Source organism: Melanaphis sacchari, unplaced genomic scaffold (genome assembly GCF_002803265.2).
Source record: "Melanaphis sacchari strain LSU unplaced genomic scaffold, SCAv2.0 Contig0_pilon_pilon, whole genome shotgun sequence".
Taxonomy (NCBI): domain Eukaryota; kingdom Metazoa; phylum Arthropoda; class Insecta; order Hemiptera; family Aphididae; genus Melanaphis; species Melanaphis sacchari.
Genome location: NW_020270366.1, coordinates 11,393,620 through 11,413,438, shown reverse-complemented (window position 1 = coordinate 11,413,438; position 19,819 = coordinate 11,393,620). Strand labels below are relative to the sequence as shown.

Here is a 19,819-nt window from a genome sequence, read left to right as displayed (position 1 = left end):
ATTTTCTATATTATATTATTATTAATTTTAATTTAATAACAGACAATCTTCACAATGGAAGAAGTACATTGAAGCTGGCAAAAATGCAGAACAAATTAGATCAAATGATTTTGAAAGAGTACGGGATAAACAAAGTCCAAGACGAACTGATAAAAAACGATCAACTGGTAATTAAAAAAACTTTAATGCTATTAAAATAATTAATTACTAAAAAATTTAAAATATATTATTAAGATGGATCTCGTGAAGACTTACATAACATGGACTATTTGGAAAGAAAGTCTAGAAGTGACAAAACTAAAGCTCGAGGTAGTGTCTCTCAAAGCTTTGGTTATGTTAAAAGATCCACATCTAGCTCTAATGGTAAAGGAGATCCAAGAACAGCTCAAGTTTCAGCTGTTCCTAGGACTAAAGTAATTTAAAATAACATTTATGCTTTTATATAAATTAAATTATATGGTTAATAAAATATAACATTAATTTAAGGTGAAAGTTTCTGGTGGTACTCAAACTGATATGAAGACGTACTCGGTTAGTGGTCCGAGTGCTACTCAACTGTCACAGAGTGTAAGGGAAAGACTTATGGCAAATCAGTCAGAACAAGAAGCTAAAATTAGCAGCCCATATGGAACATGGATGAGACACAGTCCTGTTCCACCTCACTATACAGCTTCTCTGCCTTCTAGGACTGGTGCTATAGGTACAACAATTTATATTTAATAAAAAATGTAAAATAATTTCTTAATTTCATTGATTTAGGAGGTATGATTGAAGCTGAGAGTATTGAATCACTTCCTGCACAACTACATCATAGAGCAAGTTTAACCCATTCACGATTAATGACTTCTGCATCTCCAAATACTAGCCCATCACCTAGCCAGGCAAATAGAATATCAAGAAGCAATAGCATTAGGTTTGTATTAAAATTGTCTTATGATAAATTACATTTAAAATAATTATTTATTAATAATAATTTTAATAAATAACCTATGGCTAAATAAATAATTTTGGGGAAATTTAATGCTGTAAATTTATTTGTAGCTACCTAAGAGATCGGACATTTCCAAGGTAGGCAAATAGCCAAAAAATTGTACTTTCAATATTGAATATTTTTACACGGTTGTCGCTTTTCAGTTTTTCACTTCTGAGGAATATTATTTTAGCTTTTTAAATCACTAATAAGTTTTAAAATATAATTTATAAATGATGTAATTTATTTATTTTTATACTATTTATTGTTTAAATTATTCTTTTAGATCAACAAAGTCAGAAAAACTATATCCGTCTATGTTGCAACGTTCAGATGATCCAGATTCATATTACAGTATACCTTATGCATCATCTAATCGGTCTGATCATCGGACTTACCCCCATGCTTCACAACCAACTAGCCCAACACCAATAAGTCGTTATAATTATCAATCCCCTCAACCAAACCATAGATCAATAATTTCATCTCCATATGCTGCTTCTATAATGAGTAAAATCAATACAAAAGATGATGACGGTATGTTATTACATATATATACCTATATATTTGCATTTATAAATACATATTTAAACTTAAAGTAAATCTAATAAATTGTATTTATTATTAGCTCATGGATCAGCTTTGAGTCTGATATCGACAGGATCATCATCTTTGTATAGTGGAATGGGTGCAGATGAAAAACATGCACAAGAAGTCAGACGTTTGAGAAGAGATTTAAGCGAAGCACAAGATAAAGTTCATACATTAACGAGTCAATTATCAACAAATGTAAGTAATAAGTTAAATTTTTAAATATTTTATTTTATAAATTATAAAATAAATATAATAATACTTTAAAACAATTTAAAATATGATTGGAATTAATATGCATTTAACCACAAACATTGTTTAAGTAAATATGCTAAAGGACATATATTTTAATTGCAAAATTATATAGATGAATATATAGTATTTAACACAAAATGCAATATAATATTTATTTGAAGATTTTTTGAAGGAAAAATCTCAATTATAATTTTATTAAAACTGTTTTCATACACTATTTTTAACTGTTACATAACACCTACTTACTTTATTTTGTGTTTGTAATTGATCTCTGACTTTAACCTAACCGTCTTAACCTAACTTATGACTAGCATGGGTTTCAATTAAATGTTATTTAAAAAAAAAACTAATGTATAGGTATAAATAAAGTATAGAAATATATATTTGTATTAATTATATTTTACAGAAACATAACAAATGTATTATATTAATGATTCTGTTAAAAGGGTTTTAAAGTGCTTTTGAATTCTTCAACATTTTCAATATACATAAAATCATCATTTTCTTTCAGACACATTTTTTTAATAGGTGGACTTTCATGATTTAAATTATCTGTATTACAATTACCGATTATTTCAACACTTAATGCCCGACCATTTAAAAACCCTTGTTTTAAATTTTTAACATCAGCATATGTCATATTCTTTAGTGCTTCTATTTCTAATTCTAATCTATTAAATTTGAAACGCCCTTCCAAAATTTCATTTATATTTCTGTTAAATTCTTGTCCTAAGCAATCATCAGGCGATGCTTTTAATGCAATTAATGCATCTTTCACTTTATTAACTTCATCTGGATCATTGAAGTTTTCCCAAAACTGTTTTAAAAACTCGTCCATTCTTTTAAATACATATTGTGTATCAAATTTATTCTTTTGATGTGCCACCTTAAAATAAAATCCATAATGGTGATAAGTAGCTGTTACATTTAGCTGTACATCATAGCCAAGGCATTGTTTTGTTCTTAATTCATCAAATGCTGATTCTTCCATCATTGACTGTAGCACATGATACTTAACAGAATCATTTATTTCACTTTTATCAAATTGATAATATTTATAAGCCATAGAGTTGTTATCTTTTGGATTATAGTTTGCCATTTTCACTCTGAAATCACCTTGATTAAGACGTTTTATTTGCACGGTTGGAAAACATTCTTTTGCTAAAGGCTGATAATTTAACATACTAACAACTTTTTTTGAAACTTCAATAGCTTGGGTCTGATCTATATTTCCTTGAATTAATGCTCTACAATATAAAGTTTTAAGTTGTTCATAAAATGTAAGTATTTGCTTATATTCCAAGGTTTCTAAGCAATTTAATCGTTTATCTAAATACCAATCAGGATCCTGAATTAAACTATTTTTTAAATCAGATGGAACATAATCTAAATCATACTGATTATTTTTAAGTCTATTAATAGCTTTAGACTTAATCATGATAAATATTTCATCAGTCATCAAGCTTGCATAGTTATTTAAACAATTTATTACTATGTCTATAAGTAATGGTAGTTTCTCATTAAAACCATTAAAAGCTAATTCAAACCCAGTTATAAATACTCTAATACTGTAATTTAGTTGTGCCATTACAGCTGGATATGTTTCTTCATTTAACAAAAATACAACAGAATCAAAAAACAAATCCATACACATATAATTATCTAATGATTTTGAAGGTAAATTAGTAATAAAATAAAACATGATATAACTTTTAGGTAGTTTAAACTGGTTATCTTGTTTGTACCACAATTCAATATGGTTGTTTTCAAATATTTTTTCTGGATATTTTCTGTCCGTACTTTGAGATAAAATTGAAAAGTTTTTAGTTAAATATTGATTATCATTATGAATCTTAAAAAATGGATGTGGTTTAATTGTTGACAATTTGTTTTCTAATTCTATTAAACTTTCAGCTAAATATTTTGTTCCAAAAATTGGGTCCTTTATAAATTCATCAGAGTTATCAAATTCCTTGGCCAATAGAAAAATGGCTACACGATCTATTGTTAGTAAGCTTAAAAACTTTGCAATTGTTTCTGGTGAATATTCATAGAGTAACGCCGGACCACATATATAATCTTCTTCATCATACCACAACATATTTTGAGAAAGTTCTTTTACATGATTTATAGCTGTTTTATTTTCAGCAAAATTAAAGTCATTTTCTGCCAGAATTTGAATTTGATTAAAAATATCTTCAGATATTCCTTTTTCTTTGATTAATTTTAAATAACTAAAAGTTAGCTCAATTATTTCATTTACATTCTGTAAGCCTAAGTCAGTCAATTCGATTGTTATAGAAAATAAACTATAAATACTATTACTATAAAAGTCATCTTCAACTCCAGCCTCAAGTTCCATCGCATAGTTTAACTTCCTTAAATAATTAATCAATGTTCCTTTACCTTCGTGACCTACAATCCACGCAATGTATTCTAAAGGTTTAATTTTATACAGCTCAATAATTGGTGGTAAATACCAAGTAAATATTATACTTTTAGTAGAACTTACTGATATGATTTTGAACATTTTATGAAAAAGATCTGGACAGAATGGATCTTGACTCATTTTAAATATTGGAGGTGGTTGGTTATCTGTTGGTACTTCACTAAATAAATTATCAATCCACTCAACCATTTCATAAGTTGATTGTTTACTTTGAACCGCTAGAGTCATGCGGCTGGCCGAGTAATGATTTTTCCAAAAATCTACAACCATTTCATTCAAATTTTCATGATTTAGACTATCCAAATTTCCCCAGAAAAATTGTCCAGCAGGATTTTCTTTATCAGCACATATTGATATCAATCTAATTCAAAATTTTAAAATTATGAATTATGTTTAAAATTGTTATTATTGTTATACAAACCTTTGTATACGACTATCATCATCGGAAATAGCCATTTGAAATTCTGAATCTACAACTTGTTTTTCTTTATCTATTGATTCTTTTGCTAATTTAGGCGCCTGAAACATACTAGCAAATATATCTGATGCTTCTTGAGAATATTCCATGGGTACTTCAAAATGATAATTTGTATATTCGCATCCAGTTTCAGCATTAGAATAGCCTGCTTTTCGATACAGGAACCGATCAAAATGATTATCTGCTGGATAACGTTTACTCCCCATTGAAACCATGTGTTCCAATAAATGTGCTAGTCCTTGTGCCTCTACAGGATCACTAAAACTGCCATTGTGAACACATAAAGACATTGCAAATGAGTCGCTTTCTTTTTGTGTTTCTTCCTCATCACTTGAAGAGGACTCGTCAGTAGATGAATGATCATTTTCATCTGTATTGGTAGCAGATAATCTATTGATCTCAGGCTTAACATTTGTAATAGTTTTACATCCATTATCTGGCTGACTTATTAACAAACATTTCATACCATTTTTTAATGTATGCAACAGATAATCCTTCTTATTACTTAGACCTTTGCGTACAATCTTTTCTACATTAGCCATGAAGTGAATTTTATATTCTATGATATATAAATTATATTTTAATTGACTAGTTAAAAGTTTAATGTTAAAAACTGAAAGATTTTAATAATAACTTATTTTGTGTAGTTAAATAAAACTAATATTATTTATTGAAACATTAATCTAAAATTCAAAAAACAAAACATAATATGTGATTTTGTTATATCCAAAACTAGTTAAATCTCAATTTTTTTTTTAATCATAAAAATAAAAATTTGATAAGAAATCAATAATTTGATTTGCGGCTGCGACCTCCCGTAACCTATTACAGTGGTACCAACATTTTAAAATAATGTCAACATTTTGAACTATGATAATGATGAAGATTAGAGATATCTCTAATCTTCATGATGATAATAATAATAATATTATTATCACAAATGATATTGGAATTCTATATTTTGAAATTTTCTTTATATCCAAACTAGAACCGGTGAAACTCGCTGTAAGTGAATTTCCTAGGTCGGATGCAGGACTTTAGAATACCGCAGTTAGAAAAGTCAAGTAGGTGAAACCGGTAATAACGACGTTTGTGACGTTGGTACTTCTGATTTGGTGGCTCTACACTTTGCCGGTGTCGTTTTGAACGCGTAAATAATAAAAGTTTATAAAAGTCGGATTTGAGTGTTTAGTTGTTAGTCATCACAGATGTAATACACGTTTAGCCCTGTGCTTTTATGTATGGAAAATAGACAAATACGTTCCGAAATAGTAATTAAGTGTTTAGCTATCAGCCATCAACCAGTGAAAATCAATTCCTGGCTAGGCAATCCGCCTACGACGATAAAAGCAATACAACGCCTGCTAACTTAACGATGTGTTTTTAATTTTTCTGCCAATACCCATTATACTTATAAATTAAAAGCAATAGAATTTTGTATATTTTTTAGAAAACAGCAAAAAAAATTTTTTAGCTTTTTTTCTTTTCTTTTATGAAAAAGATAATTTAATTTTCATTGATTTTCAATAAACAAATCATTCAGCTATTAAGTGATTATTTTTGTGTAATATCGTATACCGTTTGTTTTCCATCAACATATTATTATGTATTATTTTCTACTTAATTTTGTTGATTTTGTTTTTAATTCACGAGATTACAAATTATACCAATCATGCATGTTTAAATAAAATATTTTTATTTTGCATTGTATTTATGTCTTTTAAAAATAAATAATTCTCTCTCGAAATTGTCCATTTGTAATAATTTTGTGCACAAACTTTTTGTGACACTTCATCCGTTAATCAATCGTTTTTAGTATGTATTTTGTTATTTTTAATCATACCTGTAAATAAAAAAAATAAATACCTATAACCTATTAATTTTATAATAATGTGTATAAGATATACGTTGTTAATTTTAAAAAAAAAAAAGGATATATTTTAATTTTAGTACTTACAATATTTTATATGTTTATGATTTATTACTTCAAAACTGCCTTATCTAAACTTCATAGCTTAGGTAATGATACTATTTATTTTTTTCATATACCTCCCCTCATGGCTCATACATCATAGTATCATGTATAATATATTCTACTGTATATCTAATATTTATGCATGTCGGATATATATATATATATATATAGGACATATTATAGCCATATAGCTACGCTCTAATTTAGTAAGTATAGGTAATCTAATATCATTGTTTATAAATTCAAAACCGCAACAGTTGTTATTTACATTGATTCACTGTGATCTATTCATTTTAAAATTTATAATATAATCCAAATAGTAGCCACTTAGTTAGGTTAAAACGTGTTTAACTATGAATTACTATAATTTATTGAAAAATATTTGTTATATTAGTTCGTTCATATATTGTGCATGCATAATAATATTGTATTTACTTTCCTATCCCTTTTTTCCTCGGCAGGTATCTTTTGTAAATTTGTGATAGGGTGCAGGGTATTTTTTGTTAAAGGGCGTTTTATAATAATGGACATGATGTGCGTTACAGTTATATGGCATCACACGCAATATTCCAAAAGCCAAAAGGGGAATAATTTTAATAGGGTACCTATATCATCTCGGTTGCTGGGTGTGGTTTCCGTTTCTACGCCATTTTTTTTTTACCTTGTCTGAGTTGAAATTAAAATATGCCTAGTATGGACAGCCCGTTCTTAAAAATACGTTCCATTCTGAATACAATGTGGATCTCGTAAATAATATTACTATCGGATCATGATCGTTTTTAATATTTTATAATATTGTGAGGTCTTCCAAGATACCAGCAGTCTAAAATCGTTATTAAATATCCATGGAAATATTATGACGGACGTCGGATGGAATTATGCGGGAGGTTATGCGATGATTATAAATTATAATCAACTACCATCGTATAATGACCTATTAGTGCTGTAGAGATTTATAGTATAATGACTCCAAATAATGTTAAAATTTATTGAATCGTCACCGATGCATTAATAACACATAGGAAGTAGGACTGTGATATTTTTGTCGTATTATATCATATTGTCTGGTTCATTTAGACCGTATATAATAATAGTCTATTTTGGCGTCCGACATAACTATTAAATTCCTATTAAAATATCACTAAGAAAAATTGAAAACCGTAAAAATGTTATTTGAAATACTCCAATATATATATACTTGAGTCGTAAACAACATCGATGTTCCATATTATTATGAAACGTTCGGTAAGAAAAAAAAATGTACATTATTGCACGTCGACGTCGTAGATAACTGTAACCGCACTGCGTATTTGTCCATACTCTATTGTCGCAACGGTAACTAGTGGTGTCCGTCAATCAAAGCCAATTTACTATATAATTCCATCACTTCCATCGTCCCTCGTGCCCACTCGTCGCCGCGTCTACGAAGCACACTATGATATGATGTTCTGTAGCGATGGCGATTTTTTTCCATCACTCTGATAGTCTGATATCGGTACTATATATGTATGCTAGACAAGACGTATTTTGTGCTAGTGGAAAAGAAATAATAAAATAATAAAACCAAATCAGCGGTCGTTTATTATTATTATTATTATTATTATTGTTGTTGCTGTAGTATAGACAGTATAGTATGTCTAGTCTGTGCACTCGAGTCTATATTGCTGCAAAATTCCTATACACATAATATTATGAACGAACAGTCAGTAGTCAGTGCACTATTCTGCACTGCAGTATATGACTGCGGATCTTGGATAATAATATACGATCGTCGAACGATTCTCAGTTTGAGACCTTTTAATATAATACAATGTTATACAGAGTGAATGTGTTAAAAAGATCTCATGTATTATTATTATATTTAATTCCAATGCTAACTGCATCTTATATGATTTTTGTGATACACTCTGTATTGTGCACTCTTGTGTGAATACAAGAATGAATAAATAGCAAATATGATAATGCTGCGCGTATATTATATTACGTATAATATTATAATAATATGTAATACAACGTATTAAATAGACAATAGTAAATGGGCAATTACCGTACACTCGTGCCGGTGTATATGCATTTCAACCGGCGATGCGTTTTATGAACACACGATTCTAATACGCAAGACATTGTGTGTTATATAAATTATATTATTATATGGTGCCTAATAACGGGAATAGAAACGATAATTAAAGACAATTTAAAAGCCAACGTGTACATGCGTCATGTACGCACTGTTTTGTGTATAATTAATGGTTATATTACTTATCCTCAGTAGTTATAGACCGCTGCTGATCGGATTCAATTACGCACTATGCTGCTGTGTATTTAAATGTATAATAGGTATTTATCTTGCGTTTATATGCACAAAATGAAAATTATAGTCGTATACTAATTATTATTGTTGTGTAATGCGTTAAACGATAAATAATTATTCATGTAATCATATAGGTACTATATGTATATTATATTTTCGTAGGTTATGGTAAGGTTTTATTAAAACAAGTAAAATAATATGTCGAATACGATATTAATTCCCAATGAGATACGATGTTATATAAAAAAAGGTTGGATTAACCTAACTACAAACTAAATTTAATGATTATTTACCGTTTTATGTTACTATAATACATATAACTAAAAGTAGATCGCTTTTAATTTTTAGATAGCTCTTTTGCTAGCCAGAAATCTAAAATTATTACATTATTTACTATTGTAAAACATATATTGATATGGAAAAGGTAGATTGATGTTCAAATTTTCTCCTTGAGACATAAACCTTATAATTACGTGAATACGTTTTTATTTAATTAGACTGTTTTGGCTCATGATGGACAGACCGTGAAGGTTCAAACGTTATTTATTAACTCACCAGTTATAGCCAGGTGCTCATATAATATTATGAACGTGTTTTATGCATGTGTGTATAGTATAATGAAGCTATTATTTCCCTCTGTATAATACAGTTGTGTATGGTGTTAACTTCTGTTCTAAACTCAATCTTATAGAAGAAAAAAACGTGACTGACATAATGTTACATTTATATAAGGTACTACTAATTCCTTATTGTATTTCATTTAGTTTTTAGTCTCTTCGAGTCAAGTATAAAATTTTAGGATTTGTCAGATTTAAGGTTGTTAACACATCGGTGCTACTTAGTACTTATAATATATGTTACGCAGGTATTCTTAAGATAACTGGATAGATGGTATTTTTTTTTATTAAGGAAGTTGTTCATTTAAACAATGGTTTAACCAAATTCAGAATTAATTAAGGCAATCGAATAATAATATTTAGAAAACAGTATTACTGCTGCTGTTCTATCCGTAAACGTTGAAATAAGCCTATAAAATATTTATTTTATTTTATTTAATAGTTATTTCCTTCTTAAATATTTATTATTTCATATACTTACCAAATATTTGCCACGAATACAGTATAATATATTGTAAAAATTACTATTTTTAAAAATAAAACAATGAATGACTTAAACGATAAGAATTTCAAGCGAATTCGTTTTCTATTAAATAATTGAAATGGGTATGTTTTCAGGCCTATCGTGTAGACGTGATTGTGTGAAAGAAACCCGCGTCCTGTGGTGCTTGACGCGGGTTCTTTCGTGCATCAATTTATCGTAATTATCTAGAAATTTCTAGTTTCGTCGTTTATACAAAAATTAAGATATGATAAAAATGGAAAAACTAAACAATAGTCATATACTCATATATAACTTTTATCGTTATATCTCTTTAGTTCCGTAACTATATAAAGATTATTTTTGTATAACAACTACGTCATACCAATTAGCTATAACTATAAGTTGTCGATTCCACTAAGATTATGATTCGATTGTCAAAATACGCATTACGATTACATAATATTTTGATTACAACACCAAGAACACGAAATATTGGAACAATAAAATAATCCAAACGCCTATGGCCATCTGCTCCGGGAAACGATGTACGATATCGATATCCCTCGGATAGTAGGGATCAGAAAGAGTTAAAAAAAAAACAATACATTAATTATTATTATTAATTATCGTTCTATCATACTTTATAGTACCCGGGGAGTAGCCTGGAAGTTTTTTAACTTCTCCTTTGTAAATAAAACTCACTCTTGGGTTTACCATTTAGTTTATTTAAGTCATTACTATTATAATCATTTAAGTTATTTGACTTTAATATGAGTGCATTTTTAAAAGCGCCTTTATTATTACTTTTTTTCCAAACTATGGACTTGTTGGCGAATTTTACGGATGTGCTCTATCCTCTGGAGTCGAGGTACGACGATATCTGACCCGTCCCTTTAAACAACCGCTCGACTATTAATAAGTTAACAACCCCTTCCACCACATACCCAAGTAAACATCACACACGCGTAAATTGATGAGGCGGCGGCGTATTGGTTTACACATTATTATGGCGTATGTATATTATTATAATAATAATGTAGTCATTACCAAAACGTATTGTCGCGTGTACTCTCGTCGACATGTCGAATAGACGCTCATTACGGTTTGTTTTCGTTTTTTTCTCCATCGCGTCAACAAATATTATGTAATGTATTATTATAAACGTCACTTACACCGCCGTACCGGTGTATCGGTCAATCTCAATGCGGTGCGATCGGTCGGTTGGTGACTTCAACTTGCCGACTTACTCCCTTACTTACAGACGTGTCATAATAATATAGTCTTGCATTGCGTACACTTGGGGGGGGCTCCTGCGGGTCTAAGTGTAATTCTGTATGTAGTGTATAATATTGTGTTGTTTTATCCTTGAAATTGCTGTTTCTCCTGACTGAAACGAAAAACTATATAATCGCGACATTAAAAATAATAATAATAATTCACAACAACAATAATAACAAAAACACCGCAGGGCCGGTCGTTCGCATACGGTCGTCGCCAATCGTCGCCGCGTGTCGTTTGACGGCGTGCGCGCGCTCGCACCGCGTGCCGCGCGGCTGTAGTCGCGTCGTCGCTTCAGTTCAGTTCGGTCGACCGGCGCGAACGTGTTTGCCGCGTTGCAGCGACGCATCCGTCAGTTGCTCTTCGTCGCCGTAGTCAGTATTATCGCATCGTAACCGCGAGCGATGATGTTCTACAATCGGAACCACCATCACAACAACAACACGATCGCGCGTACTTCCGTGGCCGCGGATCCTCCGTCCACCGCAGTGCACGACGGTTTTGCCACGATCCGTCGGCCACACCATTACGTCGGCCACAAACGGCGGCGACCGGCCACCGCGGCCATAGGCTTGCACCTGGAACCGGTCAGCGAACACGTCGGTGGCGAGCAACAGCAGCTGTACTCCGGCCTTAGGCCCAAATCGTTCACCGGGCCGGCCACCGCGCCGCCTCCCCTGCCGTCCGACGTGCCCTGGTGGGAAATCGCGACCCGCCGGCGGCCCAAGAGTTGTGCCGACTTTGGATCCGCGTCGTCGGACGACACTGAAAAGGTGAAATTTAATATTAATAAAAAATCGCAGAACCCGCTAAAGAAACCAAAATTTCAGTATAAGTATTAATTGGTTTTTTTTTCTGTGATCGATGAATTGTGATTTTACGCGTGAGGTGCGCTGCCCTATTTTTAATTTTTTAATTATTATTTTCCGCCTTCCCGGAGGTAATAGCCACATTAGTCATTATAATAATTGTATTTTATATCTGTAAAAAAAAAAAAAATGGACTGTTAGCTAAGAATGTCTAGAGACAAACATTGTTTTTTTCTCGAAAAAGATACTATACTCTTTGGATTTAATCATGTGCACAAATATATTAAATACCTACCTTTCTCTTTTAAACAATGTTGACACTTATAGCAACCTTTAGTAAAATATGGGGGATGCACAGTCCATTGATTTGTCATGGTGGTAGCGCTTTTAAAATCCGGTGTTTCGACAAGGTCAACTATAAACCATTGATGGGCTGTAAATTGTTGTCACCTCATCTCGTGCACAGACACGTTTTGGAGATTTTGTCGGTCGTCCTTTTGGCAAAACCTCCAGAGGTGATCTGGATTCTGGTGTATCTACACAATTCATTATAATGGTTTAGTTTACCCCCCACGGTCAAATCCGGTGACCGAGTTGGTATGGGACACCTGTCGACTGTTATTTTCGATCCTTTTTTTTCCGGAAATCCTTCCACCACTTTGTGCAACCATTGATTATAAATTTAAATACATACTGGTAACAATCAATCAATGATGCAACATAATATAAAAATATGTTACTAGTATAAATACTGAACATGTAAAAAGCGTGAAAATCCATTTTTTATTATATAGGTAGCCATGTAGGTGCCTTCAAGACGCACAATGATAAAAAATGTTGTTACGAGTGTGTGTGTGACGTGCACTCGTGTAATGGTGTGCATTATTATTATTATTTTCACGGGTTTGTTGTACCTATGATTTAAATTGCTTTTCTTATTTTTTCAAAGCCAATGATTTCGCTATTATGTTTTTGTATTCCGTCAATTGTCAGTCCGTCCTCATTCCTATTACTACGCGTAGTCGCCGTCATTGTCGGTCGGTCGGTGTATCGTATATGTGATATTATGTCGTGTCTAGGGTAAAATTATTTTGTATGAAAATCGGTTGGCATTCTATCAAAATCGTAATAAAGACGGATACCGACTGCGATAACGTCACAATAATATATAGCATTTATAATCAATTATTCTATTTTCGATTCATGTACTTACATCATAATATGTATAATTTTTATTTAATTATTATTTAGTATTACGTAAACTATTGACTAAGCTACGAAATTGTTGTCGTTTCAATCGTTGGAAGAACCGTTTTTTAATTAAATATTTATAGTATTGCACATCAATATATGCGTACGATTTGTCGACTATAAATAATTTAATATAAAATATACTCTCACACACGCTTCCATATCTGTTTTAGTCCGTTCAATATGTATTTTTATTAAATCGAACAAAGGTAACTTTTTTCATCATTATTAATGCCCACGTTATAAAGCATTAATTTATTATTATTCGTAAAAAATGAACAATTAATTGTTGTTTGTATCCAACATATGTTCTATATTGTGTCATGTTATCATAGACTAATTCATTAACTCTTCGACCACTGTATGCAGTAATTTGTAGGTCAGTTGTTGTGCAAATCTGTTAGATGTTAAATGATTTTAATTTATGTTATTTTAATCAGCTTTATTAATCTTTTTAAATGTTGTTTGTGTTTGCTTCAATTGAAAAGAATAACTGGCGATTATATAAACATGTCCGACTGATGTTGTAAATTGATGTGATGCTGTCGAGCTGTCGTAAAGATACTTCGCACGTGCAGGTACGTGTGTCTGAGCGGATAACAATACTTAGATCGGTCATCGACGAAAATTCGAAAATAATTTATCAATCATGTATGATCTCTATTATATTTTATATGTATTATTATTTATTATAATCTATAACGGTGTCGGACATGTGTTATAATAAAAAGGACTTGGATCATTATGTTATCTATCTATTATCAGTTATAGTTTTTGAACGTGTATTATATATATAGGTACGCATAAATATTGTTGCGATTCACGAACGGCTTGAGGCTTCTTATAAGGTTACTGCATTTTGAAACGATAGTTATCAAAATAATTCAAAGCGCGGTTACCGATTTATTTTTAATCCGTGTAGCTTTAAAATGTATTAAACGTAGGAACTTTACAATATTATTGTAGGTGTATAGAAATATAATACTAGTATTAAAATTAAAACTTTAGCATTATTAACGGAAACTATTTTGACGTAACTAAAAACAAATAATATATATAGATACTTATTTTTATTGTTGCAAGATTTTATTAGATTTAGTCATTTTAGTGAATTAAAAATTACAGTATTATTTATAATATCGTACTGACAATATTTTTGAGTTTAACCGATGAATTTATCCAATCTGTAAAATATTATCAGGTATTATTGCTTACAGAAACATGATATAATATGTATGTATAAATCTCAGGGATAGCTTATACCTATATTTTTAAAATTTAATCAACATATTTTCAGAAGCTCCAAATTGTTTTGTTTATTTATTTTAAGTCTTGAATAACAACTAATTTTGATTTTTAGTAGTAAATACCTTGTACCAAACTAACTCATAAATTATAATTTATAATATTGCTTAATTATTATTATTATTATTATGTTAATTTTTAATTTTATAAACTGTTTATAATGTAATGAATTGATACATTATCGTTAAGTTATCACTCTGTATATAGGAGTGGTCTCAGTATGTACATATATTTCGAAATACGTACAATGAATGTGAATAAACTTGAAAGGTACGAAATAAATAAAATTACCTACGTTTGTTGATAGAGTTATACACACATAAAGGAAATAGTGTTTCATATTATTTATTAGTAGTAGTCAAAGTTGTGATGTTGCATTGAAAATAATTAAATTCATAAAACGTGTTGTTCTTCCTTATTATTATGAACTTAAAAAAAGTACGAAAAGAACTCTAACTATAATTTAATTTATTTCAATGGAAATTAAATATTACCTGAAATGTTTATTATAATATATTGTAAAATGTGTTAGTATGTTATTGCAATAATTAGGAAATAATTTAACATTTATGTGAATTTAATGATTAAAATTTTGCAAATGAACGTTTTTGGTTCTTTAAAAATCTTTAATGTTGTATTTTCAAATATAACATAATATGATGTGATCATCATTATAAAAAGTCCAATATAGACTATGGTGTGTAACAACGACCAATTTGCTTGATTATTTGATTTCACCTCCAATGCTACTGCGTTGATATAATAACTGTACAATACGTATGACAGACAAAAAATTACGCTATCACTTTGTCGTGTACTATAGCCTATATTTTATAATATACATCTATCTGCAATACACCAATAACTAAATTGTATATGTTGACACTTGATCTATTCCATAACATTAATAATATTATCGTAATTTGTAATTAATCAGTTAAATATATTATATATTATTGCCTTCAAATTTGAAATGACATGTTCTATGGCAGTGAATCAACAATTGCTAATGGCGTTTTCAAGATTAATTTCTAAAATTCTAATCAAATTTTTTTATTAGTAGTTACTCATTAAAATTAAAAAAATTATCTAAATCGGAACAGTGACTATTATATTATACTTGTATTTATATGGTGTATACACATGAGTAACAATAAGTAAAATAGTAATTAAAAAAAAAAAAAATGAAATGATTTAATTATTAATATCGAAATATTAAAGGCACAGCATCAATCTATTATGTATTAAATTTTTTTTTTTTTTTGTTTATCGTTTGTAATCTATATTGATCATATACGAGCAAAAAATATTCAATGATAATAAAACTTCTAACATTATTTATCACTTATCACATAAACGTTGACTTTGACGTGAGTTAAATACACTATTATTATTAAACTTATTTGGAACAAGTTTGATATGATTTATTATTTGTTTGACTATTCTATATTTCCGGGTTAGTTTTTTTTTTATTTTATATGTACACTACCATTTTATCTATTGTGTATTTATGTAATGATATATTCGTCGTCGTGTATGTTATAATTTTAAATTATCGTATTTCCATCATAAACTTATCGACAAAAACAATGTCTTATGATTTGACATATGCGATTTAATTAAATTCAAACTTATAGGTATACACATTTAGGCATACAGTTAAATACTGCGTGTTATGTTTCCGATAAAATCAAATTTCGTTTATACACCTATACAATAATAATATTATGCGTCATTAATGCCATACAATAATAATGGTCTATCTCTCAACAACAATGGTATCGTAAAACGAAATCTTTCTTTTTTTTCGAAAGACATGTCAAACAATTATTTTACGGGCGCGCTTTAAACAAATTAAGTATACACATCTCCTCTACGGCTCTACGTGCTATACTTCATACATATATGTATAATATCTTAAAGAGATATAATACAATATCGTACACGATCGATAAGAGAGACCAACGAAATATAATATACAACAAACATCACATCGTGGTGGTCGTAGAAGTAGCGGTCAAATTATATGGACTATTGTGCGATTTGCACACATTATAATATTATGTTTATCATAAAAAGAACAGCGTTATATAAAATACCGTTTTGAAATCGTATTTGTATTTTATATACATTATATTATAATATAGTATAATATTATGTATGTATGTATTATTATTATTACGTATTGGTCGTCACATTGATGTGTATAATTTTTATTTTATTTTTTGTAATTACAACTTTTTTTCTTTCACGTTTGACGTATGCTTTTCGACGACACCGTGCGTCAGTGCAACTACACTTAATATTTATTACATAACATTATGAATTATAATAATATTTACGAGTATACGGGCGTACGGCATATTACCAAGACTGCGAGGAGAATCCATGCTCATGTCTGCTGCACGGTTCCCCATCAGTGAAAATAATAATTTAATGATAACGATTTTGATTACGAGAAAATTGATGCCGGTGCTCGGAGAAAGTGTTGGAAAATTAGAAAGCAGTATCTGAAAATTAATGGATCGGACACACGAAAACGTATACTGGAAAAAAATAGTTTTCACTCGCGTGTCCCTGCGTTTATTATTATTATTATTATTTTGGTAGGTTCTTAACTTCTTTATTACCTCCCTGTTTTGAAATGAAAATTGCGCCGTATCGTATAAATCAACTTACTCTTTTCATTCGTTTTAATCGATTATATATAATTATGTGATGAGGATAACGTAATTTGTTAATATACTTCCTTATTTTTATAGTAACATATTTTACTACTATTACTTATGTTTTATGTACATATGCAAATATGTACATAAAATCCGTAGCAGCAGCGATGTGCGTGTGGCATGTGCCTTCAACAGTAAAACAGGAAATTGGCCTCAAGGGAACGAGTAATGAATATTAATAATAATAGTAAAAGGTAGTCGTAGCAGCTGAAAATAGAGGATTCACTCAGCGGTCGGACGAAGACACGCGATATCATAATATTCAATTAGATCAACTATCACACATCTTTGTATATATCGCATTATATCCTATCTATACGTATTATACACATATTATATACTGTTAAGTATATCAAACGTTAAAGTAGTGGTTTTATAATAATAGTGATCAATGTTCATCGTCATCCTAATGTTATTATTATTTATCATTGGTACTTGTTAGTGTCGTGTCTACATTATACGGTAGAGAGTGTGTACGAGAAGACACTACAAAATAAGTATATATTAATTCCAAGCACGATTATCTACTTTGAGTATCGAAGTTTTAAATGTTATTAGTACCGTCGTTAATCTTAGTTTAAATATAGTTTCCGTTTTTCTTTCCTGATGATATAAACAAAAGTATATTATTATTTGTCGTACAAGTGAAATTATATATCGGAACAGGAACGGATAAACGGTTAGTATTTGGTTCAAATAAACGCGATAAAATGCTGTATTTATACACACACCGATGTATTTCATGTGATGAAGATTATAAGGTGGTAGCTGCATCGTCTAATCTACGTCTTTGGTATTAACCGTCTTTTGGCTTAGTTGACGACTTGGGGTGTCGGCCATAGTCATTATCTAACAGCTTTTTCTAAGAAAACCAAGAACGACATGGCTTATACGGGACCGTCAATTATAACGGCGAGGTTCTCGCAAATGAAACAATTTAGCTTGTACAATATTACTATACAGTCATACTTTGCTGTTGTCAGTGATAAAAAATCGAAGTCAATGAAATGTCTGAATACCGAGGGATGTGCGCGATCTAATTGGTCGGCGGCCACCGGTGTCCCGGATCAAAGAGGCACCGCGCGACTTACGCCGACAGTGTATTTTTAATTTAATGCAGTTCACTCACGATTCTTCTTAAAGAACAAAATGCCTATTTCTATCAATATTCCTCGCTCGTAATATGGTAACAACGCACGAATAGATCAATAGACGACAATTTAGCGTACTGTACATGTTAAATTATTGCTGCACCTGAACGGATTTATTAAAGCAATATGTTTACATTGTTTACAACGATTACAACTATGGCGTATTTAATATTTTGTGGTTGATAATTGACGAGTGTATATGTGAACAATTTCGGAGAAAACTTTTTTAATAAGGTATTATTTTTTTTACTAAAAGTAAATAAAGGAAATTTACGATACGTGAAATGAAACAATGGTTAATGTCTGTGTGAGATTACTGTAAAAACTTCGGATGCTATGATGGGAGGGTTCGTTCAGTAACACTGCGTCAGCTTGATTGGATTTGATTACATTTATATGTATACATTTTTATTTGTTTAGGAGGCCGCGTGGCCAATTCCATTTTGAGTAGCGGTGTGAGGGCTGTTATCCCGGAGAGTCATGAAAGAAATATTAGATATTGGGGGATGTGGGTGATCTATAGTGTTGGAGTGGAATTTTTTTAAATGTTTTTATCATTAGGTAAATATTATAGTTCAGTAATAAATAGAGGGACCCCAGGATTGTTGTGGGAATACCTCTGTCGATGAATTGGTATGTGTATGTACTGTGCATTGTGTACGCATAATACTGCTGTGACGATGTTTTTACTTTTGCGAGAGTTTAGACTAGTCTCGTTTTTTATTTTTTTCCGCGTATCGCTGCACGATGTTCGATGTTTGTGTAATTACAGTATGTGACGAGTGGGTGTTTTAAAAACAAAAACAGTTGTGTGTCGTATAAGTATATTTGCTTTGACTCGTGGACGTCGAAACTCTATCGTATAATACTAAATTTGCATAAACTATTGTGAAAATGCCTCTTTGCTGGTTAAAAATCTATAATGTTCTATGCGCATGTAGTATTATAGGTAGGTACATATATTTCCTGTGTGTGCGCATATTGTAAAACTATTCGTACCGATTTTTGTCTGTCTTCCGTCACGAATGATTGACAGTGTGATATAGTGTCGGTCCGATTTGTTTTGGATTCTGAACGATCAACAATGCATATTATATAAATAATAAAAATATTTTTCTATTACTCCACTTGTGCAACGGAATGTTGTTTATTATTATTTTTTTGTG

The 19,819-nt window shown here is 30.4% G+C and overlaps 2 protein-coding genes across 2 annotated transcripts in view; one reads left to right on the top strand and one right to left on the bottom strand.

Annotated features, from left to right (window-relative positions):
* The window catches only part of LOC112591095 (neuron navigator 3), a 56,700-nt gene that overhangs the window by 27,485 nt on the left and 9,396 nt on the right, over window positions 1-19,819 (top strand). Inside the window, exons 17-23 of the mRNA XM_025334757.1 lie at window positions 43-167; window positions 235-413; window positions 487-700; window positions 760-913; window positions 1,042-1,068; window positions 1,257-1,507; window positions 1,599-1,759. Coding sequence (XP_025190542.1) covers window positions 43-167; window positions 235-413; window positions 487-700; window positions 760-913; window positions 1,042-1,068; window positions 1,257-1,507; window positions 1,599-1,759 — 1,111 coding nt within the window. The remainder of the gene's footprint in view (window positions 1-42; window positions 168-234; window positions 414-486; window positions 701-759; window positions 914-1,041; window positions 1,069-1,256; window positions 1,508-1,598; window positions 1,760-19,819) is intronic.
* Window positions 2,025-5,362, bottom strand: LOC112591101 (nardilysin-like). The gene is made up of 2 exons (XM_025334770.1): window positions 4,687-5,362; window positions 2,025-4,626 (listed from the first exon to the last, which is right to left on the bottom strand). Exons 1-2 carry the CDS (start codon window positions 5,283-5,285, stop codon window positions 2,256-2,258), a joined length of 2,970 nt encoding a protein of 989 aa, XP_025190555.1. The 5' UTR covers window positions 5,286-5,362; the 3' UTR covers window positions 2,025-2,255.

What these genes read in the sequence shown, in the direction of transcription:
- LOC112591101 (XM_025334770.1), bottom strand. Translation starts at nt 5,285, where the DNA reads ATGGCTAATGTAGAAAAGATTGTACGCAAAGGTCTAAGTAATAAGAAG. An exon ending in GATGATAGTCGTATACAAAG is followed by an intron (nt 4,627 to 4,686) that starts GTTTGTATAACA and finishes ATTTTGAATTAG; the next exon opens with ATTGATATCAATATGTGCTG.